We start from the raw sequence: 27,233 nt of genomic DNA, 5'->3' as shown, positions 1-27,233 counted from the left end.
ATGTTTAGCAAATGCATAAATGCATATGTGTGTATGCATATATAAAATATATATTTTTGAATGCCACCATTTGTCCTCCTGGGGTTTGCTCCAGTCAGTGCTCAGAAAGACACGTGGGTCAAACTCTGGGTCTGTGCTCTTGCTCTTTGGAGTATCTTCCCAGAACCCTGCTAGGTATTTGGTAATAAAGAGTCCTGGTCTCAGGGTACTTAAATTCTAGTGAACCAAGACAAAATACTATGTACTAATAAGTGCCACCTAGGAAATTAAGATGGGATGATGTGGCAATGTTGATGTCTCTTTGTGTGGGTGGTCTGTGAAGAAGACTTGTGTCTTCTAGGGAAATCAGTTTTAACTGAGAGCTGGATAATAGGAAGGAGGCAGTGGCGAAGTTTGGAGGAAGGAGTAATTTTGGCCAAGGAACCCCAAGTACCGAGACTCTGGGCTAGGAGTTGGCAGGGCTTGCAGAAAAATGGAGGGTAGAGGCCAGATGAGAGTTTGAGGTATATGCAAGTTAATGTACCAGGTAGGACAATCTGGTGGGAAGTTTCCCAGAGAGATCGAAGTTTGGAGTTGCCAAAAGATGGTGTGTTAAGCTAAGGGCCTTAGTGAAGCCAGGGAGGCAAAATGTGTGGCAGAAGAGAATGAGGCTTACAACTAAAGAACAGAGGTGGAAATAGAAAAGAGAGAGACGCCTTCAAAGGATGTTGTGAGATCATTAAGAGAGAAGGTAAACCAGGACACTGTGATGTTTAAGAAGTCAGGGGGAAAAGAGAATTCAGGGAGGAGGAAGTAGTTAACTGGGACATATGCATACAGTGAAACCCTGTGGATGTATGCGTAGAAAGGAAGAGTCCATTTGTGCATATTTACAGTAAACGTGGAATCCTAGGATCCTAGCTGTCTTAAGAGCTCACACAAAAAAGCAGAGATCTTTAGGGCCTGGTCAGTCACTGCCCAAAGCACAGAACTGCTAGTGTCTTTGTTTGTTGGCCTGCAGGGCAGTGGGGATTTGAACTGGTACTTGCAAGGCAGGTGCTCTAACTCAGCATTCTTCTGCCTTTTTACACCTGTGAACCATACCTGTCCTGCATGTAGGTGCACAGATTGGCATTTATAATCAAGGTAGCTTACCAGAACCACTCAGATGGCATCATCTCCCTCTTCCTCTTCCAAAGGAAGAGAAGAATGATTACCAGTAGTAAAAGGCAGTTGCAGGAGCTATACCTAGAACCACCTTCATGCTCAGTAGAGGATGCTCTAACTCTTCCGCGTGGTTTCAGGTCCTCTATGAGAGAAACTTCTAGTAGCATACTGTGGGAATGATCCCTGAAAGTATAGTCTTTGACAGGCATTCTTTTTTTTTTTTAATTTTTATTAGTGAGACATCATGAGGTACAGTTGTAGACTTACAAATTTTTGTGCTTGGGTTTCAATTATACAATGATCAAATACCCATTCCTCCACCAGTGTCCATTTCCCACCACCATGGATCCCAGTATCCCTCCCACGCCCCATCTCCCCCATTCCACCCCCCCCCCCCCATTTTGCCCCCATGTGGCAGGGCATTCCCTTTTGTTCTCTCTCTCTCTTATTGGGTGTTGTGGTTTGCAGAAGAGGCAATGGGTGACAATCATGTTTGGTCTATAGTCTACTTTCAGCATGCTTCTCCCATCCTGGGAGGATCCTCCCAACACTCGACAGGCATTCTTTAATGGTTGAGGCCACTGCTACTGTTCTAAGCCACCACACTCTTTTTCTGTGTCCTAGGGCTATCATTCTGTAGTTGCCGTGGGCTAATAACACATCACTAGTGTTATTATCCACCGGTTCACTGCAGAACGATTCTGATTGTAAGTCAGATGTAATCTGAAGGCTATTGAGTTTACTCAATGATATTTGACTCCATAATCAATCTAGTTCAGGTCATGATCAAGTCTGTTTTTGGAGAGTCACTCTTGGCAGTACTCAGGGATTACTCCTGGCGGTGTGCTTAGGAATCACTCCTAGTGTGCTTGGAGGACCATATGGGATAACAGGGATCGAACTTGGTTTGGATGCATGCAAAATAAACTCCCTACCTGCTGTACTGACTCCCTACCTGCTGTACAATTGCTCTAGCCCCAGATCATGATCAAATGTAAAAAAATAATTGGTTCCTGGGGCTGGCGAGATAGCACAGAGGGTAGGTGTTTGCCTTGCACGCTTCCTACCCAGGTTCGATTCCCAGCATCCCATATGGTCCCCTGAGCACCGCCAGGAGTAACTCCTGAGTGCAGAGCCAGTAGTAACCCCTGTGCATCGCTAGGTGTGACCCAAAAAGCAAAAAAAATGTAATAACATAATTGGTTCTTATGAGATATATTGAGCACATGTATTTGGATTGAAGAGTGGTCCATTGATAGAAATTACAGACTGTCCGCTTCTCCCTTCAAGAGACACATGAGCTACAAGATTACATACAAAACAAAGAATACATTTTCTCTATATGTTAATAATGTTTCTGATCATCTCTCTTTACATACCTGATGGGTGAACCGTGCCACTATTTATGAAATGTTTTTCTTTTTTGATAAGGTCACAGTTCGTACTGAAAAAACTATAAATGATCCATGTAAGATGATAAATATTCATTGAATATTTTTGTAGTATCTGAACCTTCTAACGTATGGAAAGGTTCCTTTGTGTTTCAAACAAGAATAAAATAACTAAAAGCACATCCTTTTAAATGGGACAGCTAGATTTTGCGCTCCTGAGAGTTGGTACTATTTGTATACTCCAAAATGCTAAATAGCTTCTTTGAGTTTTCACTATAGTAAGTCATCACAATCGACAACATTTTTTTTATTGTATTAGTTCTAATTCTCTAATTTCTTTATATTCAGTGCTAAGAACTGTTTTATAATTTTTGTGGAAACTATAACAGTGCCTTCCTGGCAGGGCTCCTTTGCAGGTTAATACAACGTCACAAAATGAAAAAAGCTTATCTCCATGTGTTTTTAGAAGATACCACATCTAATTAAGGTCTTTTTGGTAAAAAAGAACAGAAATTAGCTTCGTTGTGTTGGCGTTCCCCCCGCCTTCTTCCATCTGCCTTGTTTCTGTTAATAAAGCCAGTTTTTGTCTGACTCAAAGAAGCAGATGGTAACTGTGGGATCCATCACTAGAAGGTGTTGAGGGATTTAAATCCTGTTACCTTCAGGAGTCAATGTATTAGGAAGTTCATTGAGCACTTAAAAATAAATAAGTGTGGTAAATTAAATTTTTCTTGGGCTAAACGAGTGTTTTAACTTTTATTTACTTTTGATTTGGTGTTTGTTCAGGGTTTTCTCCTAACTCTGCTCAGGGGATCACTCGTGGTGGGCCTCGGGGGATCACACGGGATACTAGGGATTAAATCCGGGTCTTGCCGGGTGCAAGGCAAGAACCCTACCCATTCTACCAGCCTCACAAGAAAGATGTTTTAGAGTACAAAACTGGGCTTTCCTAAGGGCAAGGATGAGAATTTTTCTGGAGGATGATTTTGGCAGGAAGGGAAGGCAGAGGATAGAGAATGTTTCCACACGTGCTTTTGCTTTTCAGAGTGCTGCTCTCTTCCGAGATTTAGTGTTTTGGATTTTAAAGAACTGGTTTACCAGATGTCCCCCAACCCCCACCCCCTTGCCCCTTTCATGGAAATGCCTGTTATTAAAACAGTATGTGCTTTTTAAAAAATGGCAGAGAAAATAAAATGTCCTACTAATTAGCTTTACCTACAGTTAAAAATTGGGGTAAAAATCTGGTTTTTATATACAATATGCGATCTGCCAGACTTTCTGATACTTTCATAAAACACACAGAAGTATAAATACAAGTACATAGATATTTTTATGAGAGCATATTTTAGTTTCGTGAGTGGAGGTACCAGAAATTGCGTGCATGACCTCATGCATATGAAGCATATGCTCTATCTGTGAGTTACATTCCTGGTTCTTGATGGACTTATTTCTTTTTTCTTTTTCTTTCTTTTCTTTCTGGGGTGGAGGAGTGGCATATCTGGTGGTGCTCAGGGCTTCCTTCTGGCTCTTGCTCAGGCTCATGGACTCATATTTCTTAAGCCAGTTTAGTTGTTATATCATGAATTATGGCTTTGTTGTTGTTTTGTTTTTGAGTCACACCGGCAATGCTCAGGGGTTATTCCTGGCTCTGCACTGAGGCATTACTCCTTGTGATGCTCAGGGGACTAAATGGGATGGTGGAATCGAACCCAGGTCAGCCACATGCAAGGGGTATGCCCTCCCTGCTATACTATCCTACAACCCATATATATATATATATATATATATATATATAAAATGAATTATGGTGACAATATTTTATGCTATTCTTTTTTGGGGAGTGGGGTCTGTGTCATACCCAACGGTGCAGAGGAGCTCCTCTTGTCTCTGTGCTCAGGAGTGTCTCCTGGCAGTACTTGGGGAACCATATTTGATGCTGGGGATCAAGCCAGGGTCAGCATATCTCTAGCCATTTTTTTTTGGTGGGTGGAGGAGGAGAAGAGGAACACACTGTAGTATTCAGGCACTATCCCAGGCTAATTGCTTGGGGTTTGCTCCAGCAACTGACCCAGCAGTACTCAGGGGGAACCATATGGTACTAGAATGAAACTTGGGACTTCCTCTTGCAAGTCCTGTGCTTGGGCCTTTGGAGCTTTCTCCCACCCCATAATTGCTTTATATTGGTCACGTCTATATTTTTAAATATGTGACTTCTAAACCTTTTTCGAAACACTGAAATAATTGTGCATGTATACATTGAATTTGTGTTGCCCTCTGTGCCTTTGCAGGACGACTGTCTTTTGAAAGTGTGGTATCCTATGACTGGTTGGAAGTCTTCAATCATAGCTCAGGATCATCATGAAGTGAAAAAGCGACAGGCGGCCACCCAGTTCTCCTTTGTTTACTTGGCTCATCCCCGAGCTGTGACCGGCTTTTCATGGCGTAAAACTAGCAAGTATATGCCCAGGTTAGACCGCTGCCTCATGCGACTTCACCTTATAGCCTGCTTAATATGTTCCTAAACACACTGAAAGCACAAGTCCCTTCACTGCAGCCACACACTTGCAAAGGGGGACCAGAGGTTCTGGACTCAGCCACCTGCCTTCCGTTCATGCTGCTATTTTCAGCCCCGGAAGCTTGTGACACTATTTCTTACTTAAGCTCCATGTGTGCCTCAGTTTTTCTCTCTGTTGAATGAGAACATTGAGAGTCAGAGAGTTGTCAGACAAAAAAAATGTATCTATGTATGATTGCTTAGTATGTTAGTGCATAGTTTGCTTTATGTGCACCGGTAGGTTAGCCAGAAATGTTAGTAGGAGCAGCAATAGTAGAAGATTCTAGAAGGAAAGATTGGCAAGTTACATATTGATGGAGAAATAAAACTATCAGTAATATATACTGTGATAAAGGATGTCTTACAGAAGAATGAAGTGACTGGGTTTTTCTTAGTGCTTAAAAGTCAATAGACTTTTACATTTTTTTTTCATTTTCAAAGTGTTCAGAAGTTTAAAGAAACAACAAAACAGCTCATGCAAATGGTTTCTATTTAAAACTTAAAGTTTAGAAAAGTTTGCTTAGAAATATCTGCTAAGAATCTACTCATTCTTTGTTTTGTTTTGGGGTCATACAAAGCAAAAAAAAGAATGAGGGTCACAGCCCTGCTGTGGTCAGGGCTTACCTGGCTCTGCTCTCAGGGATCACTCCAGCAGGGCTCCGGGGATTGAACCTGGGTAGTCAGGTGCAAGGCAAGTGCCTTACCTGCTGTACTATTACTCTGGTCCCAGGAGTCTATTCATTCTTTTTTTGGGGGAGGAGGGGGTTACACCTGGTGTTGCTCAGGGCTTATTATTCCTGGCTCTGCATTCAGGAATCACTCCTGATGGTGCTCAGGGAACCATGTAGGATGTTGGGACTTGAATCCGGGTCAGCTGCATGCAAGGTAAATGCCCGAACTACTGAACCTCATATTCCAGACGGTTCCAGCCTGTGTCTGTTCATTCTTGAGGAAGGATTCTTGTGTTATCTAATAATATCTAAGAACTGTAGACATCTGATGGGAAATTGAGTACCCGTTATGGAAGTATACAATAAGCATGGGGGAATTTACTCATTTTTTGAGTCTAAATAAAAGGCTAATTATGCCTAAGTTATTGCATCTATGAAAATATTTCTAAAACACTTTGACTCAGATTTCATGTACGCATTTTTTCAAAATAGAATAAATTTTTTTTGTTCTGTACTTATACCATCAGCTGCTATGACATTTTTGTTTCTTTAAGTGGAATTTAACTTAAAGTTTGAAAGTATTATCTTCTTACCATGTTATTAATGGGGATTTGTTTATGTATTGTAACTGTCATAGATTATAAGAAGAAAGATGCAAAATGATGTGACTACTGTCTTGAGGCTCTTGGACCTTTAATCATCTTTTCTTAGGGTTACTCTCAAGTTTGTGTTAAGATCATTTTTGTTGATCATTTTGCTACTTCATTTTGTTGAGAAGATACTAGTATTCATGCAGAGCCTTCAAGGAGCATATTTGAATCTGGCATTCATTTGTTTCCTTTGCCATGACCATTTCCTTGTTTTCACGATGTCCACAGTGATACCTGATATGGTTTTAAGCTCTTTAGTTGACTCCTCTTTTTCTGTATAGCGCCATTTCTTTTTCATTATTTATTTTTTATGTATTTATTTATTTTTAAAACTTTTTAGTTGAATCACTGTGAGATCCTTACAAAGCTGTTCATAATTGGATTTCAGTCATACAGTGTTCCAACACCCACCCCTCCACCAGTGTACATTTCCCAGTACCAGTGTCCCCAGGTTCCCTCCCATCCCTCCCCCAACCACCCCCTACTCCCTGCCTGCCTTTATGGCAGGCACTTTTCTTCTCTGTCTCTGTCTCTGTCTCTGTCTCTTTCTCTCTCTCTCTCTCTCTCTCTCTCTCTCTCTCTCTCTCTCTCTCTCTCTCTCTCTCTCTCCCTCCCCCACTTTGGGCATTGTGGTTTGCAGTATTGGTACTGAAAGGTTATCAAGAATATCTCTTACCTACTTTTAACCCTCAGCTCTTGTCCAGCGTGATCATTCCCAGCTATTATTGTCATTGCAGTCTCTTCTCTATCTTACCTACCTCAGCCCCACACACATTTGTGTTTAGTTTCGACCATTGACCAGTCCTCCTAACCCCCGTATTTCCTGCCATGGATATTATTCTTCTACAATATATATATTTTTATATACCACAAATGAATGCAGTTATTCCATATCTGTCCCTCTCCTTCTGATTCATTTCACTCAGCATAGTATTCTCCATGTCCATCTATTTATAGGCACATTTCATTACTTTATTTTTCCTGACAGCTGCATACTATTCCACTGTGTACTGCATCATTTCTAAAGCAATTAGTATAGAGACATCTATAAGGTAACTGGAAATGCACTGTGTATTAATCTAGCTTGGTTGTTCAAGACATAATCAGTAAAATTCTGGTGTCGGTCAGTTTATTGGTTTCCATTTCATGCTAATTGTATGTAGCCCTTTATCGAGCCTGCTATCTAGTGGATAGGAGCAGGTGAAAAATGGTGCAAAATAGTGGATCCCTCTGATCAGGATAGGAACAGTGCATACAGATCTACTCCTTGTTTTGTACCAGTCATCTTGACCCAGGAACCAGAGATGAGTAGCCTTTAATTTGCTGATGGCAGTGGTGTTCATAGTAGCTTTTGTTTCCTTCTCTTTGTCACTAGAGGTTCTGTCTGTAATGTGTTACTGACTTCATGCCATGATGGTGTCTGTCGGCTCTGGGCAGAAACTTTATTACCCGAAGACTGTCTTTTGGGTGAGCAGATTTGTGAGACCACCACTTCCAGCATTGCCGGCAACATTGCTCATCACGGAAAACACAAGGACAGAATACAGCATGCCCTCGAGGTACTCTGTCTGTCTGTCTGTCTGTCTGTCTGTCTCTCTCTTGCTCACTCTCGCTCTCATTCTTTCACTCTCTCTCTCTCTAGATGGTCAATACATTTTGCTTATTTATCTGGTGGACATTCGTAAGTTAAGATGCAGGGGATGCACCTGGTACGTGAAGTGATAAGAATAACAGTAAATAATTCTTTATTCCTGTGAGACTACTTAATTTTAGGCCACTTAAAAACCATAGACAAATGGTCTCAGACATGTGGTCAGTCTAGGGAAATAAGTAATTTTAATTATTCCCCTTTTTGGGGAGGTGCTTCCTCATTAGTGGTCCGTCTGGCTACCCCGGGCCCAGCAGTGGGCACATACTTGGCTTCAGCAATGCGGTGCTGCTGTGGCAAGCGGTACGTAGGGGTGGCCAGGGACATTTCTGACAGTTTAGGGGACTGACTGTGTGGATTTGGGAGCAAACTTGGGACCTCACACATGCCATGCATGTGCTCCAGTTTTTTCAGCTGTCTCCCTGGACCCAGTAAATGTGATTCTTTCATTCTGCATGTCAGATGTAGAAATCTAGAGTTGCCAGCATCTTTGATTAGATAAGTTAAACATGTATAGGTCCTTGAAAAGAAAAGTAAATTAGTATCAAGCCTGATACTGGATGTAGATTAAATTATAGAATATAAGGAAGTACAGTGAACTAATTCCTTTTTATTCCTGAGATTTTCTGGGGAAAACCAGGACTTTGGATGCTTTATCTATTGAAGCCTCTGTATAGTGAGAAGTTATTAATAAATGATTAACTAAACATCCAAAATAATATTTATTTGTAGGTGATCAGTAACCTACTACTGTAGCACTGTAGGTTCTCCCATTGTTCATCGATTTTGCTCGAGTGGGCCCAGTAATGTCTCCATTGTGAGACTTGTTGTTACTGTTTTTGACATATCGAATATGGCCTGGGGAACTTGCCAGGCTTTGCCGTGTGGGCAGAATACTCTCAGTAGCTTGCAGGGCTCTCCAAGAGGGGCGGAGGAATGGAACCCAGGTCGGCCACGTGCAAGGCAAACACCCTACCCTCTGTGCTATTGCTCCAGCCCACTGCAACATTAATAATTAATTTAGAGCAACTGCTTTTCTGTCTTGAATCTCAACGTATAGGAATGATGGAGACGATGTCCAGGATTATCTTACTGTAGCTAAGAAAGTTTTCTTTTTTTAAAGTGGTCAAGTTTTGCAGAGAGAAGAATCAGAAAGCCTAAGTAATTAAAAGTACTTTAATGTTCATTAGATATTCCATAATTGACTTCTGTAATTATTTTTCTATTTCAGACAATACACCATTTAAAAAATTTGAGAAAAGGACAAAGGAGGTCATCTGTTCTTGTAACTCACACTGACCTTCTGCCTGACCAGGGGCCAATGCATGAGGTCCAGAGACACATTTCCCACCATGCAAATGCCCTGTGTCACTTCCACATTGCTGCGAGCATCAATCCTGCCACAGGTAAGGGCTCGGCAAGTCTTGTTTGTTACAGACATGCCAGGATAAGGGCAACACAAAAGGAAGACTTCTATAAGAGTTGGATATTAATATTCTACATTGCTGTATAGAATGCTTCCTCTTGGGATAGGAATATGAGGTATATTTCTTAAAATTGGACTATGTGATTCTTAGGGAATAGCTTCAAATCAGTTATTTGAGCATCTTTATTTCTCTAGCCTGTAAGAAGCCTAGATTATAAGTAAAAATTCTAAGCGAAACAGAGCTTCACTTGAACCTGGAACACTACTGATGTCTGGCTAAAGATATAATTTCCCTTTCTTTTGTATTTTCGTTACTATCCTTTTCAAATTTTTAATAACTTTAATATGTTTTTGCAGGTTTTTTTTATCTATATCATTTAGTTTCTACTTGCACAGTCTGTTGATCCCACCCTAAGGAAAGATATTTTTACTCTTGATATTTTCTCTTACTCCTTTTCTTCCCATGGTGTGGAGAAGTATTTTAAGGTGGGTTCTATGTGGCAAAAAGTATATTTGAGTGAATTTTGTTTTCTTTCTACATTAAAAATATAGAAGACCAAATATTTTCAGATTTTTAGATCTGCTTAGAGTAAGTCCTTATCAAGTGTGGCGCTCACACTCATTTCAGTTATAGTGCTCACCGGGGTCAATGTGGTGTTTGTCATGGGACAGCACTCACCAAGTGGTAAGGGCGAGTGCTTTGGAGGGTGGTGTTTGTTAGGGTCACACACATTAGCTGCAGAGATCTTACACTGCTGTGGTATCAGGTCCAGAGTGCTGAGCTCCCAGAACCATTTTGTGGCTGCTATTGGGAATCAAACTTCAGGCTTGCAAGGCACGCTCTTTTTCTCTCTGCGCCTTAAATTTTAATCATTCAAAGTAAAATATATCTGTTATTGCATATCATCCTTTCACACTTGAGCAAGCTTTTTTTCTTCCCAGTATAAATGAAACATTAATTTTTTATTAAAAATGTGTCAAATCCCTTAGTAAGCTACCAGTGAACAAACTTTTCTTAATGTAGAGAGCAACAATAAGTGCCTGAGTGAGTGCCAGGCTCAAAGCAAGTGTTTTATTTGTTTTTTATTTTTATTTTTTTTAACTTTTTGAGCTTCAGTTTATTCATTTGTAAAAATAAATCCATTAAACTTTCATTCATTTATTTTCTATTAGTGAATCACCATGAGGTACCATTACATACTTACAAACGTTTGTGTTTGCATTTCAGTCATACAATGATCGAGTACCCATCCCTCCTCCAGTGCCCATTCTCCACCACCGATGATCCCAGTATCCCTCCCACCACCCCCACCCCATCACCCTCCCCACCCCGCTTCTGTGGCAGGGTATTCCCTTTGTCCTCCCTCTCCTTTTGGGTATTATGGTTTGCAATAGAGGTATTGAGTGGCCATTGTGTTCTGTCTATAGTCTATTTTTGGCATCTCCCAACCCAAGCAAGTCCTCCCAATGCTCTTTACTTGGCGTTCCCTTCTCTATCTGAGCTGCCTTACCCCCCAACATGTGAGGCCAGCTTCCAAGCCATAGGGCAAACCTCCTGGTCCTTATCTCTACTATTCTTGGGTGTTAGTCTTCTATTCTGTTACTTTATATTCCACAGATGAGTACAGTCTTTTTGTGTCTGTCCCTCTCTTTATGACTCTTTTCACTTAGCATGATACTTTCCTCTTTGAAAAAAGAGGAAGGCAGTTCACACAGTCACATTACCTAAAGAAATCAGAAGTAATTCTGTAACTTCTACTACCCTCTTCACATTCAGATTTCTCCAGATCTTTCTAAAACATCTTTAATAGCTGTTTTTTGATTTTATCTTTCTGTTCATTTTCCCCAGACCAGGATTTAGTAAAGGTTTGTACGTTTCACGTATTTCATTTTAAAATGAGTTAATTCAATTAATAGAAATCACTACTATTATTTAATATTTACATTCACTATTCAATGAAGGGTTGCTTAATACCTTTTCTGTGTAAGTACAGACCTATTCCTTCACGTGAACAGTTTTAATATCTTTTGTTTGAAGATGTGAAAATTCATATCAGTGCCGCTTTTGTATTTCCGTAGATATTCCTAATGTCTTGATTGGCACCGCGTTTAACATTGATGATGGGAACGGCGGCTTTGTAGTGCACTGGCTGAACAACAAGGAATTCCATTTTACATCCTCTACTGAGATATTTATGCAGCAGTTACGAAAACTTTCAGAAAAGCAGGTCGATCCTGAAAGTGATGACGCAAGTAGGGAAGATGAGGAGCGGTCCCAGGAAGAACGGGAGCGGGGTTTGCGCATGAAGCTAGATCATGGTTAGTAGCCTTGTTCAGATTTTTTTTTTCCCTCTAAGTTAGCAACTTTTTGTGGTTCTTCTTTCAGTTTGTAATACATCCTTATTTTGCTCTCCTTTCCTTCGACATTTCCGATTCCACAAATACTTGCTGTATGGTATTCGTGGGTGCTCATCTGCTTTGCTCTTATGTTGGTAACATTCTGTTTTTAGTGATGTCGTACCTTGGAAGCCATATTCTTTTCCAAGGACGAGTTTTTACTAGTGGATAATCATAATGCTAGGGTAAATAAAATTTGAATTTAATCTCAAAGTGATAAATAGTGCTTTTCAGTTAAGACTAGAGAAAAGTTTCCAGCCCCCCAAAATGGAAAAGGGGCATATACTCTGTACTTAGTACGTTATTTCTTGATAGCCTAGCTTGCATCTGAACTTTTTAAATGTTATTCTCGTGTTCGGATATTTTGCCCGTGTTGATGTGTTTGTTTATGTCCTGATTCAGATTTGTCCCTGGATCGAGAATCCGAGGCAGGTACTGGGTCATCAGAACATGAAGATGGGGAACGAGAAGGAAGTCCTAGAACCTGCTCACGCCCTCGAGTCTCTCTGCCTCTGCCCACTGTCTTGCTTGATCGGAAGATTGAAATGCTGCTCGCTGAATGGAACAAGAATCCTGACATGCTTTTTACTATCCACCCGGTAGATGGTACCTTCCTAGTGTGGCACATAAAATATTTGGATGAATATAATCCTGGGATATTTAGACAAGTCCAGGTACATAGATGACGAAGCAATTATTACATTTCTTTAAAAGTGAAGCGCTGCAGATAGGGTGGATTTTCATAATTACCCAAATAGTCCATATTGGACTGGTAGTTATTTAAAAACTAATAATAAAAGTAACCATCAATATTATCAATGACAAATATGTAATAATATGTTTGAAAAAAGAAACGAAAAAAGGGGTATTCTTAGAAAGAAGGATCAGTGACCAAAAATTTTATAGACCTGATAAATCAAATTAGGTGAATTTAACTTTGAATTCAGTAGTGAATATTTGAAGATAAATGTGGTGGTTTCCCCCTTCGGGAATTGACAGTATTTTGAATGAGCCTAAGAAACAACCCTGAAAATGTGACTCCGCTCCTTTTGCCCTGGTTTTTAAACCTGGCTACCTCTTACCTGTTATCGTTCTCATCTTCATGTTCATTTGTGGTTGTGGCCATTTAGGTGTATCAGCAAATGCTTGAAGTGGGTTTTCTGCAGTCTTTTCTGGGACTATGAATAGAGCTGTTACATAAACAGAGAAAAGGGACTCGATCACGAAGAGATTGTCTCTGCTTAGGAGCTGGGATTTGGCGCCTCGGGAATTGAAGTATTTCTGGAGGCGGCAGCTTCTCACGCTGCATCGTGTCTTTGTGTCTTTCAGGTTTCTTTTTCTTCCCGGATACCTGTTGCATTTCCATCTGGCGATGCGAGTTCTCTAAGTAAAAACATCATGATGTACGCCTGCATCAATGCTTCCAAAGATTCTCACCACACTCACTCCCATGCAGACTTGGTGGCTTCAGACAGTCCTCACCGATCACAGCCCCAGTCTCGCTCCCATGGCATGAACATTGTAGCTCCCACAGTCATGATGGTCTCCAAACACATCGACGGCTCTCTAAACCAGTGGGCGGTCACTTTCGCTGATAAGTCTGCCTTCACCACTGTCCTGACCGTATCTCACAAGTTTCGATACTGTGGCCATCGATTTCACCTCAATGACCTGGCATGCCACTCAGTCTTACCACTGTTACTCACCTCGTCTCATCACAATGCTCTCTTGACTCCTGAATCCAGTTGTCAGTGGGACTCCGCCGCTAATTTAAGTAAGCCGATGGATCCTGTAAGACATCTAAAAGGCCCCTCCAAGCAGTCCCTTAGAAATGCAGCAACGTGTACGTTTCATGACCCAAATGCAATTTACAGTGAACTTATTCTATGGCGTGTAGACCCAATTGGACCTTTGTCATACACTGGAGGAGTCTCAGAATTGGCTAGAATTAATTCTTTACATACTTCAGCCTTCTCTAATGTTGCCTGGCTTCCAACTCTTATTCCCAGTTACTGTCTTGGTAAGTGTTCATTTTCGTTGTAAACATAATAAAAGGCTTAATTATTTTGTATCCACAAAATGGCTTATATATGTTGCTGTTAATTTTTTTAAGTTAAATAGATTTTATTTGGAGGGTTTTTGAATGTTGTGTGCTGGGGGAGGGAGTGAGGGGGGGAGGGAGAGGAGAAAGGGAGGGGGGAGAGAGAGAGAGAGAGAGAGAGAGAGAGAGAGAGAGAGAGAGAGAGAGAGAGAGAGAGAACAAACACAGGCTTCTCCAAGGTCAGAGAGAGCCCATACACGCATCCCAGCCTTAGACACCGTTGCATGAAAGTGCACATCTCAAGAGGGGAGATGTGGGCAACCTATGTATTCGGGCACCACATGTCCTTGGTCATGTGGGTGCAAGCAGCACATGGGCTCAGGCAGCATATGTGCTATTAAATGTTTTTAAATAGCAACTCATTGTATAGACACCAAACTTAAAGCTTAAAACAGCTAGAAGCCTATTATCCATCTTTTCCGTCTCATCAACTTTCTATTGAATTAAAAACACAATTTTATATTTTCTAGTTGTTTAATTATAATTCTGAACCATTTTTTTCCCAAAAAGAAAAGTATCTCTTGTCCTTGAGTCAATAATAAGCTACATTTTAATGCATTTAATTTCTCAGGCACATACTGTAATTCTGCAAGTGCTTGCTTTGTTGCATCTGATGGCAAAAATCTGAGACTTTATCAAGCTGTGGTAGATGCAAGGAAATTACTGGATGAGCTTTCAGACCCGGAATCTTCAGTAAGTATTTACTGGCCTTTACGAATACTCCAGAGCTGATAAAGAGTTCTCTTTTAATTGTGTTGTGAGTGTTTAGGTGACGAGAATATATTTTGGACTTTGACAGAAATGTTTTTTCTTTACACATTTTGAGGCGCAGGAATAAAGCAGCACAGATTTGTTTGGTTTTAACATACTTGCTTGTATTCTCTTATATACGGCTTAATTTTTGTCCCTCTCGGGAGAGCCTGACAAGCTACTGAGAGTGTCCCGCCCGCATAGCAGAGCCTGGCAAGCTCCCCAGGGCGTATTCGATATGCCAAAAACAGTAACAATAGCGGGTCTCATTTCCCTGACCCTGAAGGAGCCTTCAGTAAGGCAGCGTTGGGAAAGATGAGTAAGGAGAGGCTGCTAAAATCTCAGCGTTGGGACAAATGGAGATGTTACTGGCACCTGCTCAAGTACATCGATGAACAACGGGATGACAGTGATACAGTGAGGTGCAGGAATAAAAAACTATGATCAAATCATTGCACATCAGTACATTTTATATTTAATGAAATATGCCCCCTCTTCCTCAATACTGCAACTCTTTTGTTTATTTTTTGTTTTGCGGCTATGCCTGGTGATACTCAGGATTTACTCCTGGCTGCACACTCAGGGATTACTCCTACCAGGCTTGGGGGAAAACACAGAGTGCCAGGTTGACTGTATGCAAGGAAAATGCCCTAGTGGCTGTGCTGTCATTCCAGCCCCACATCAGTCATTTTATTTTAAATACTTGTATGATTACCTCCCCCCCCCCCCTTTTTTTGTTTTGTTTTGGTGTCACAGACACAGGAGAAACTGAACAGTGGCATTTTGCTGACATTTGGACAGTAGTTTGTGGTGAGCCCTGGTGGTGAATTTAATGATCCCTTAAATTTAGCTGTGTTTCTACTTCATTTACCAAGTATTCAGATTTTCAAAAAAAAAAAAACCAAAACACTGTGATTACAATGTGTTATCAGTGGATGAAAGTATTTTGTTCTAGGGGCTGGAGGGTTAGTACAGTGGGTAGGATGTTTGCTTTGCATGCAGTTTATTTGGGTTCGATCCCTGGAATCCCCTGAGTGCTGCCAGGAGTAATTCCTGAGTGCAGAGCCAGGAGTAACCCCTGAGCACTGCTGAGTGTGACCTCTCACCAAAAGAAAGTATTTTATTCGGGTAGTTCTTTATATGAAGTGGAAGTCACACACATTAATATGCAGATTTGTATAGTAAGTTTGTACTTACCTGTAATAATATACTGATTTATAAAATATCAATTCTAATTAAAATTTTCCCAATGCTGAAAAAGCATTGAGGCTGGAGTGATAGCACAGCGGTAGGGCGTTTGCCTTGCACGCAACCAACATGACCGACCCGAGTTCGATTTCTTTGCCCCTCTTGGAGGGCCTGGCAAGCTACCAAGAGTATCTCGCCCACACGGCAAAGCCTGGCAAGCTCCCTGTGAAGTATTCGATATGCCAAACACAGTAACAACAAGTCTCACGATGGAGATGTTACTGGGCGCACTCGAGCAAATCGATGAACAACGGGAGGACCGTGACTGTCATAAAAACTATTCTTAAATGTTTACTTGGACCCCTAGATATATATTATGTGTAAGCTTCAGTGTCTACCATTCAGGAGCTTTAAACTGAATTGAAGAGAGGGATTCTTTGTTTTTAATTTTATTGATTTTTAATTAATTTTTTAAAGCATTACAAAGCCATTTATAGTTGGATTTCCATCATACAGTATTCCAACACCCATCGTGCTGCCAGTGTCCCCAGGTTCTCTCCAATCAACCTCATTCTCCACTCCCTGCCTGCCTCTATGGCAGGTGCTTTTCTTCTCTGTCTGTCTGTCTGTCTTGCTCAGAGAGGAATTCTTAACAAAAGATTAAGTAACAGTTTAAGGCAGAAAAGGCATCTCAGGGTAGGCTATGATTAATTGCCAAACAGATGGCATTAGAACTAGTTCATAATTCGAAGGAGAAAGATAAGATCAGTACATGCAAAGCAGCCTTTATTAAGGACAGTGTTTGGATTAGTTTTTGATGGGTGGGTAAGGTTTAGAAAGATGAATCGTTTGTATTTTGTGTGAATGAGAGAGAATGGCCTGGGAGTAAATGTGGACATGACACAGGAAAGTACATGAAAAATGAGGCTTGTTTCAGAAGGGAGAGAGCTAATTGGACTGAGCCAAAGGCTTTGCTTAGACATAATGTAGAAAAGACACATCTCAAAATTAGAGTTAAAAGATACTGTAATGGTCAGCTAGTCTCACAAGCCCTCTGATGCTTGGTTCCCTAGCACCACAGTCCTCCCAGTTTGTCATCTGGCATCTAAGGAAGAAAACTCAGATCTTAAGGTTCTTTCTTTGAATTATCCTCACTATGTATTATATTGAAATTAAATGTGCATTGCCAGGACTTAAACTCTGCGCTCAGTAGGCTCTGGCAAGGCTCAGGGGACTATATGGGGTACGGGATTGAACCTGAGTGGGCTGTGTGCAAGGCAGGTGTCCTACCTGTTGCACTATCACCCACGCCCCTAAATGTGCGTTTATTAAATTTACTTGCTTTGTTTCCATCTAGAGTAAATCTACCTCTTGCAGATGAGAGCACTTCCTCTCTGTTACTGTCTTCTAACTCAAACTCTCTCAGGCTGGATCTGTGTCCAGTCTTCCAGTTACTCTTTATAATACATTAAATCCTGGTCACTCATCTGTAGCAGGTTTCAACTGGTCTCTACTCTCGGCATTGTAGGACTACTAGAACACAGCAGCATCAATGATCTCTCTCGTTTGTTACTGTCATTTTGGCAGCCACATTTTATGTTTTCTGTAATTGTTTCCTATTGGGCTGACTCTCAGATATCGCAGACACTCTTATTTTCAGTAAACTATTCCATATTTTTACCTTTGCATTTGGGGCGCAAACATAGCCCATTTTCCCTATCATGCTTAATCTTGCTTGGCTTAATAGTATTGCTTTGCAGTATCTCTTTGAATTCAGATTACTTGTTAATTCTTTAGGACTTTAGGACTAGCATATTTGATAAATTTATTTTTGTGTGTGTGTATTAATTCAAATTTGTTGTCAAAATGCCGATCCAGGGACTGGAGAGATGGCAGGGTGGGTAGGGCATTTGCCTTGCACATGGCTGACTTGGTTTCTATCCCCTGCATCCATATGGCCCCCTGAACACTGCCAGTAGTAATTCTTGAGTGCAGAGTCAGAAGTAACCCTTGAGCATCACCAGGTATGCCCCCCAAACAAATAAAAAACAGACAAAAGCTGAACTAGGATGAGAGTGAAGAGAGACCCTAGTAGTAAAAATACTTGAAAAGTATCTCCATTTTCCCCCAAAGATTTCCATGAGACAGCTTGTTCAGCACTTTACTGAAATACAATAGACCTTGTTGGCCAATCTTTTATAGTTGAAAAGAAATCATTGCAGGCAATTTTGGTAGTTTATTTCTTTTTCAAAAAAGACTGTTGCTTAAAAATATACTTAGGGGCTGGAGCAATAGCACAATGGGTAGGGCGTTGACCTTGCATGCAGCTGACCCGGGTTTGATTCCCAGCATCCCATATGGTCCCCTGAGCACTGCCAAGAGTAATTCATGAGTGCAGAGCCAGGAGTAATTCCTGTGCATCACCGGGTGGGACTCAAAAAGAAAAAATATATGCTTAAAGATATTTATGATACGTTTACAACAATTAAAGACTAAAATTAGCTACAGTATTTTTTATGCACTCATTTAAACTTCAGGCAGTGTTGTGAGTTTTAATATACTATTTTTCCATTTTTCAATGATTTTAAATGTTCTGGAAAATATTAATCCTTAGAAATATGTCAAAACATTTCTGGAGTTTTGCTTCAGGCCTTACTATGGCTCATTAAGATGCTATTAGATCTTGTGTTTTATTGGGTATTGATTTTTAAAAAATTTTTTTTTAAACTGGGGGAAATCTTCCAGGTGGTAACCCTGGGGCTGCTCCTGGCAATGTAAGCAACCAGGCCAGAGGCTCAGTGTTCAGGCCAGTGGATGCCAGGCTGCTCATGGCCTGAGGACCTCCAGAGCTACACCCCTCAGTGGGTGTGACCTCCAAGATTCTCCTAGCAGAGCTTAGGGTTATCCAATCAAGAAGCCAATGTGGTTGGCTAGGGAAGAATGGGTATGTCCACACAAGATCCCAGATTCAAGTATGTGTGAGGTGATGCCTCTTTTTTTTTTCTTTTTTCATTTTGGGTTACTCCCGGCATTGCTTAGGGAGTACCCCTGGCTCTGTAATCAGGAATTACTCCTGGCAGTGCTCAGGGGATCACTCGAACCTGGGTCAGCTATGTGTAAGGCAAATGCCCTACCCCCTATACTATTGCTCTGCCCACCCAGTGATGCCTCATTTTGTTGTCTTTGCCTGTTTGTTGTTCCTCCCTGACTCTCCTTCTTTTTACCCAATATGCGAGAGCTCATTCTTTGTCCTGCTCCTGGCTGACTTCACTCAGCATTATTCCTTCTAGTTCCACCAAAGTAATGGCACTTTCATGATTTTGTCTTTCCTTATAGCCGAGTAGTATTCCATTGTGTGTGTGCACCATGGTTTCTTTATTCAGTCATCTTTTTTAAGAAACACAGCATTTTTGCGGAGTTTGGCTGTTGTGAATTTTGCTTCAAGGAACATAGGAACACAAATAGTTTTTTTTTTTTCCTTTCAAAATAAAATAGGGATTGGGGGACCTTAGGGGGCTGGAAAGTAGATGCTGAGAAGTGGAATTGCTGGGTGGCATGGGAGCTTTATTCTTAATTTCCTGAGGAGTGTTCATATTGTTTTTCATGGAGGTTAGATAATTGACAGCACAGCGGTAGGGCGTTTGCCTTGCACGCAGCCAACATGGCCAACCCGAGTTCGATTCCTCCCTCCCTCTCGGAGAGCCCGTCAAGCTACCGAGAGTATCTCGCCCGCAGGGCAGAGCCTGGCAAGCTCCCCGTGAACGTATTCGATATGCCAAACACAGTAACAACAAAGTCCCCAATGGAGACGTTACTGGGCCTGCTCGAGCGAATCGATGATCAACGGGAGGGCCTTTACCGTACCTAGTAGTGGATGAATATCCCCTTTCCCACATCTACACCAACACTTGTATTTTTAAAAAATGTGTGCCAGTCTTGCTCATTGTTTTGATTTGCATTTATTGATAAGTGAAAGCATGTTTATTTATTTATTTATTTTTATTAGTGATACGCCATGAGGTACAGTTATAGACTTACAAACTTTCGTGCTTGCATTTCAGTCATACAATGATCGAGTACCCATCCCTCCACCAGTGCCCATTCTCCACCACGAATGATCCAATATCCCTCCCCCCACCCCCACCCCATCCCTTCCATTCCATCACACCTCTGTGGCAGGGCATTCCCTTTTGTTCTCTCTCTCCTTCTGGGTGTTGTGGTTTGCAAGAGAGATATTGAGTGGCCATCGTGTTTGGTCTATAGTCTACTTTCAGCACATATCTCCTATCCCAAGCGGATCTTCCACGTACCCTTCACTTGGTGTTCCCTTCTCTATCTGAGCTACCTTTTCCCCCAGCATATAAGGCCGGTTTCCAAGCCATGGAGCATACCTCCTGGTCCTTATCTCTACTATTCTTGGTTAGTCTCCCATTCTGATGAAAGCATGTTTTAAAATATAGCTATTGACCGTCTGTATATCTTAGTTTATCTCTTCTTTCCACTTTTTTGACATTTTTTGTTGTTGTTAAGTCTCACAAGTACTTGTCTCTCATGGATGTTAACCCTTTGTCAAATGAGTGGTGGGCAAATATTTTCTCCCAGGAAAACCTTCATAAACAGAAAGGTTGGGTAGTTTGGGGAGTTATTTCATCTTCATTCTAAGACGCAGAGCCTAGTTCTTCTCAATGGAAGGCTGTCGAAGTGGTGCTTTGAAGTGACATTTCAGATCTACAAACCGTACCCTTTGGTACTGGTTCAGATTCTCAACTGTGTCTAATTTGGAGCTTTATGGTTGCAAAATGAGGAAAGCATAGTAAAAGAATTAGATGGTTTGGAATTCTATAAACGTTCTTAAATAGCATTATTTTAACTGCTTAGTTAATTTTAAAAATGAGAAGGAGTATAGAAAGTTGCGGGTTTTAAAAACGTATCAATTGCCATTGCCAATCTGAATATTTAGAGGGCCTTTTAATGTCTGCTATTATGTGTTATATTGTCAGTAGATTCATAAATTGCTGATCTTAAGATTTTATTATTTTTATTTACAGAAACTCATTGGAGAAGTGTTTAATATTGTGAGCCAACAGTCTACTGCTCGACCTGGATGCATAATTGAACTCGATGCGATAACCAACCAGGTAAAAGCACAGTTGTGAATTGGTTATATTAATAGACTTTGTCCCAGAGTATTTAATATGCATGTATGATCTACCGCCTTCTCAGAATTATTCTCTTGTTTGAGATGAAATACAGCTTCTCTTGATTCTCATAGTAAAAGCCTAGTGATTTAGGAATTACTATTTTTCGGTTAAGTTGAATCAGTAATTTTATTTTCTGTTTAAAGGGCACGTGATTCAGGAAGGCAAGAGGGAAAATAAAATGCATTGTGCACTAAGACTAATGCATTAAGTCTTGGTTTGTGTTTTCTCTTTGTTCTGTTACCGATTTCAGATTCAGCTTTGGAATGTTTGCCTTTTGAGGCTGAATATTAGATTTTTAGGGGTTTGTTTGAGGGCCATACTCAGTAGTGCACAGGGATCACTCCTGGTGGGGCTCTGGGAACCATATGGGCTGCCGGGGGTCCAATCCAGGTCACCCTGTATTATTGCTCTGGCTCCAGACATCTGCTGGTTTTGAGTTCAGAAAACAGCTCTGTTCTGCCCCCACCGGGACAAGTCACATCAGTGCTCAGGGGCTACACTGACCCCTGTGCTTGGAGTTACTCCTGGTATTTGAAACCATTTGGTGTTGGGGATCAAACATGGGCCTCCTTACAGGCCAAGTATGTATTCAGTCTGTTGGGCTCTCAGTCCAGCCCCTTGTTGTTTGGATTTTATTAGTGTTGGGTCTAGCACCACTAATTTGTCTCTGCTAAGGGAGTTCAAATACTTTTTTCCATGTTGCTCTATCCTTTGATTTGTCAGTCAATAAGGGAGATAAATTTTTTTTTCTTTCCTTTTTTTTGGTGTTTGGGCCACACCCAATGGTGTTCATGGCTTCTCCGTGGCTCTGAGCTCAGGGATCACTCCTGGTGGTCTCAGGTGTGGTTTTGGGGATCAAACCTGCCTTGGTCATGTGCAAGGGAAGTGCTCTCCCACCTGTACTATCTCTCAGGACACCCCCTCTCCCCGTTTTGTTTTTCTGGTAGATTTTTTTCCCTATGCTTTATTATTCTGGAGAGGTGATGGAGGTGGGGAAGATAGGGAATTTCAAAGATTAAACTCTTTATTTTTTCCTGTTTGTAGTGTGGTTCAAATACACAGTTGCTCCATGTGTTTCAAGAAGACTTTATTATAGGATATAAACCACATAAGGAAGATAAGGAGAAAAAGGAAACAGAAGTATTTTTTCAGCCTTCACAAGGTAGTTTTAAATATTAGCTTGAGTTTGATATCTTAAGCTTAAAATAATTTGCAGACTTGCTATAGAGTGTGGGTCTTTACATTAAAGATCACTTTATATTAAAGATAATTTTTGGCACCAGTTATGTCAAAATTTCTTGTTTTTAGGAGAAGAAAACACATGGGTGAGTTTGAAATTTTGAAAGGCCATTTCACTGGCAGCACAGACTTTTGCCAAGAAAATTATGTATAAAACCTAGTTTAATTGTTTGATTTTTGTTGTTAATTTGGCTTTTATAGTCAATGCGTTTTACTGAATTGTGTTCATTGTTATTCCTTGATTCTCAGAATACCCCATTTATGGCCCCTTCTTGGCTTTTGTGTACTTGGGAGGTAATCTATTATAATTCAAAGCTACTGAACTTCTGATACACAATTTTTATACAACTGCTCCAAGCAATTCTTTTTCTCCCAATTTTATATATATTTTTAACCCTATGGATGCATTTTAACTTAAATACCCATTTCTTTCAACAATTAGGATATCGTCCACCACCATTTTCAGAAAAGTTCTTTCTAGTTGTAATTGAAAAGGACAGCAATAATTACTCCATTCTTCATATGTGGCACCTTCTTCTTAAATCTGTACAGGCATGTGTAGGTAAGTAATTAGGTAGGTATGTAGGTATGTTGTATACAGGGATGGTGTGAAGTAAATTCACTATACTTAATATGTTTTTTTAATTGCAAAGTCATAAACTATTCACTGAATAGGTTAATCTAAAAGCGAAAGAGTGACATGTTGGAAAAAGGAGTTTAATTGAGTTTATTTTTATTTATTTAAAATTTTTTTTTTTTGGCTTTTTGAGTCATACCCGGAGATGCTCAGAGGTTACTCCTGACTCAGCACTCAGGAATTACTCCTAGCATTTCTTAGGGGACCATATCGGATGCAGGGGACCAACCTGGGTTGGTCTCGTGCAAGGCAAATGCCCTCCCCACTGTACTATCGCTCCATCCCTAGACTTTATTTTTTGACTAATATTTATCTAATGCCTCTATGGCTTTGTCTTAGGAATTGGTTTAGCAGACAGAATTAGTATTGTGCTTCTCTGTTGCCATTTGATACAGTATACAGTAGTTTTAACAATACTTAAAGAGAGACATATTTGCCATTTGGAAGTATATGATTGAGCACTTTTTATCTATGCTGAAGCACATGTCATACATAAGTTGAAGCTTATATGCAGAACTCTTGAGGGGCAGGGATTCCCATGCAGTGCTCAGGGGCCCCCAGAACTACACCCAGTGATAATCAGCTTGGTGCTGCTCAAGTCCAGCAGTGCTGGGACTGCTCTGGTGCTGGAAATCGAACTCGGGGCTTTCATGTGGTAGGGATGTGCTCTGGTCCTTTCTTCCGTCTATCTCCTTAGACCAACCAAAATTACTTTTGGAGACTATTTGAGAAATCCATGAATGATATGTTATTTCTTCCACACTTTTGTTGTTCACATTCTGTAGTATATAACAAAGAAATTTAGCATGGATTGTTGTAAAACAGATTTAGTTTCTGAGAGGTGACTGTTAAAATGAGGAGCTGCACAATAGTCAGCTAAATGGAATCTACTTTAAATTGTGAACTCAGGGGCAATGGTACAGTAAGTAGGATGCTTGCCTTGCATGCAGCCGCCCTGGATTCGATCATATGGTCCCCTGAGTACCATCAGGAGTAATTCCTGAGTGCAGAGCCAGGAATGACCGAAAAAGGTGTGACCGAAAAAGTTCTAACTAGGCCATAAGCAGACATGAAAGTTGTCTAATTACATACAGCCATTACCTATGCTTTGTTTATTCCAAGGTAGCAAGAATCCAAAACTTCTTGGACAGCCTTTGCATTTCGTTTATGTTTATTTAAAATAAGCCTTTATTTTCAAAAATGATAGAGGTAGCATGATTTACAGGAGGTTAAATGTTTTTGCTTTGATGTACAAGTTACTGCTCTACTCCATCAAAGTGCTCAAAGCCCTGCACCATCCTTAAGTCTCTTCTAGTCTACTCCAGTCCGCCCCTCCCCTGCATGGTGACCTCAGCCCTGTTGTCAGAGGCCATTGAAAGATCTTTCCCTTTCCCTTGTTTTGTTTTTGTTCTTGCTCCAGGGATCACTCCTCCTGATCTTCCTTTCTCCCTTCCTTCCTCCCTCCCTCCCTCTCTCCCTCCCTCCCTCCCTCCCACTTCCACCCCTTCCTCCCTTCCTTTCTTTTGTTTTTGGGCCACGCCCTGCAATGTTCAGGGGTTGAACACCTGAACATCTATCTCTGCACTCAGGAATTATTCCTGGCAGGATTCAGGGACCATATGCACTTCCAGGGATTGAACCTGGGCTGGCCTCACACTCCCTGTTGTACTCTTGCTCTGGCCCGGATTCTGTATTTCTTTACATCCCACATAGGAGTGAGATCATCTGCATAAGTTTTACTCCCTCCAATTTATTTCATATAACATGAGATTGTCTAGTTTTATCCAACTTAGAGCAAACAGCATAATTTCATCTTTTTTTTAGCTAAGTAGTGTCTCACTATGTGAATGTATACTACAATTACTTTATCCACTCATCTTTCATTGGTCTGGGTTGTTTTTCTATCTTGGCCCTGTGAATAGTGCTGCAGCAAACATAGGTGTGCGTTTGTATTTTTGAATTACTGTTTCTGTGTTATTGGGATGGATGCCAAGGAGTGGAATTTCAGGTGAGAAAATAGGCAGAGATGAAAGCTGTGCTTAAGGAAACATCTCTAGTTAGTGACGGAGCCAAGAATGCTTCTGTGACGACTCATTTGTTTGTTGTCTTGTTTCATGAAAAAAAATCTGTTTTTGAATGACCTACCATTATCAGGTACATAATTCAGCATATGCAAATCATAATGGTATTAGTGTTTTGGTTACTTCTTGTGATGTACAAAGCACTGAAATGTTATTTCTTGAATCTGCTGAAAAACCCAGGTTTGCTTGTTTGTGACTGAAATCTCCAGGCTCTCGAGGGGTTGGGATTGGGTGGCCTCTCCCCATCTCCCTGTTCTTCTAGGAGCTTGACAGTCATGCCCACGAACTGCCTTTGGCACCATATAAGCTCATTAATGGCCATGATCCAGAGACTCACAAATAAATCTTAGAAGAGAGCAACAAACTACAGAGATCCCTTCTGAACCCAAAGTCTGACCATGCAGTTAAAAATTTAACTCCAGCTCTATCACCCTATTTAAAATTTTAGAATTCTTGTAGCAACATCCTATTCTTTAATCCACTGATATACCAAGAGTAGCATATCACATTTGATAGGGTGTAAAGTAGAAGACAATTGATCTTGATCAACATACATATATATGTACATATATATGAATATAACATATATACATATATATGAATATATATCTAAATAAAAGCACACAAGGCTCAACCTGTAGCAACATGTTCGTAATCTCTTATACAAGGGTTTAATGACTCCAAGGTGAGATACAACAATTTTCACACACTTTCCTTGAAACTTCTTTGGATCATTTTTAGCAGATTATTCATAGCAAGCAATACAAAATAAATTATTTAGGATCTGCCTTTGGGGCAGGCTTGGGTGGTGGTGGGAAAGTTCAAATAATGGTAGTAGGAAGGTGAAATGGTGGTGGGATTGGTTTTAGAATATTGAATGTAATAAATTATCGTGAACAGCTTTATAAAAATAAAATTAAAAAAAATCAAAAAAGTATTGAAATGCCCTTGACAGATTCTTTGTATAATGGGCAGAGACAGGAGCACAGATTGATCAGAAATATAAACGCATCCCTAAAGTTTGTCAGAAGCACAGAAAACTGATTCTGTTTAGAGAATTGCAGTCTACTTTTAACATGAAACTCTTTGGAAACTAAGATTTTAAAATAAGTTTATTTGCATCAGACTAAACATCTCATAATTTTCTCAGAAATTAATATGAATGTATATAGTAAAAATAATGTTGAAATAATTAAAGCAAATTAAAAAAAAAAACTTAGTTACCTGACAGTATCTTCACTTCGTTAAGGTTTTTATTTTTTTGTATATTGTATTGAAGTTGTTATCTTGTTTTGACACTTGATAGTTATGTAACTGGTATTTTAGTGTTTATTTATTATTTTTTTGACCATTTGTGGATTTATATGATCTTATGTAAACTCTCCAAGTTTACATTTCTTCCTCTATGAACTATGAGTCAGCCACCTTTTGGTTTGATACAGTTGCTTTGTGATCCATGTTTCAGAAGCACCCAGATGACAGTGTTGTCTATGATTAGAGCCAGGGATTTTCAGGATAATGAGGGCCTCATGCATGTGATGTGTTCTGACGATTGGGAGCTTTGAACTAGTTTTTACATGTCATGATTTACCCTGAGTAGTATACCTGTGACTGTACTGTACTGTAGTATACCTGTGATTGGACTGGACTGTAGTATACCTGGGACTGGAGCGATAGCACAGCGGTAGGGCGTTTGCCTTGCACACGGCCAACATGGCTGACCCGAGTTCTATTCCTCCGCCCCTCTCAAGAGCCCTGCAAGCTACCGAGAGTATCTCGCCCGCACGGCAGAGCCTGGCAAGCTCCCCATGACGTATTCGATATGCCAGACACAGTAACAACAAAGTCTCCAATGGAGATGTTACTGGGCCCGCTCGAGCAAATCGATGAACAACGGGAGGGCCTTTACTTAGTATACCTGTGGTGAAGGTGATGATGCTAAGAAATATAAAATCAGTGGCCAAAGAGATAGCTCCATGTAGGGGTATGGTACATGCTCTGCTTGTGGGTTGCCTGGCTTTGACCCCTGGCACCACAGGTTTCCCTGAGCACAGAGCCAGAAGTAGCTCCTAAGGCATGGCCGGGTTTGACTGCCTCCCCCATGAAATCCTCCTCTCCAAAAAAGGGGTAAAAGGGCTGGAGCCATAGCACAG

General features: G+C 40.7%; 1 protein-coding gene and 1 non-coding gene across 4 annotated transcripts in view; one reads left to right on the top strand and one right to left on the bottom strand.

Moving 5' to 3' along the window:
• DMXL2 (Dmx like 2) overlaps positions 1–27,233 on the top strand; it is a 135,431-nt gene that overhangs the window by 58,164 nt on the left and 50,034 nt on the right. For 2 of the 3 annotated variants that reach the window (XM_056135412.1, XM_056135411.1), the window contains exons 7-16: positions 4,826–5,004; positions 7,788–7,971; positions 9,292–9,466; positions 11,566–11,805; positions 12,286–12,557; positions 13,213–13,903; positions 14,556–14,677; positions 20,971–21,060; positions 22,168–22,285; positions 22,805–22,924. In XM_056135412.1, coding sequence (XP_055991387.1) covers positions 4,826–5,004; positions 7,788–7,971; positions 9,292–9,466; positions 11,566–11,805; positions 12,286–12,557; positions 13,213–13,903; positions 14,556–14,677; positions 20,971–21,060; positions 22,168–22,285; positions 22,805–22,924 — 2,191 coding nt within the window. Of the gene's footprint in view, positions 1–4,825; positions 5,005–7,787; positions 7,972–9,291; positions 9,467–9,954; positions 9,973–11,565; positions 11,806–12,285; positions 12,558–13,212; positions 13,904–14,555; positions 14,678–20,970; positions 21,061–22,167; positions 22,286–22,804; positions 22,925–27,233 lie in introns of those variants that run through there. The other variant, XM_056135413.1, reaches the window with a different exon arrangement.
• LOC130043118 (small nucleolar RNA U3) lies at positions 1,139–1,345 on the bottom strand. The gene has a single exon (XR_008795316.1). It is a non-coding gene; the product is annotated as a small nucleolar RNA U3 (small nucleolar RNA).

This window comes from Sorex fumeus, unplaced genomic scaffold (genome assembly GCF_029834395.1).
Source record: "Sorex fumeus unplaced genomic scaffold, SorFum_2.1 ptg000111l, whole genome shotgun sequence".
Classification (NCBI taxonomy): domain Eukaryota; kingdom Metazoa; phylum Chordata; class Mammalia; order Eulipotyphla; family Soricidae; genus Sorex; species Sorex fumeus.
Note: the sequence above shows the minus strand (reverse complement) of the source record. Positions and strands in the feature narration are given on the sequence as shown.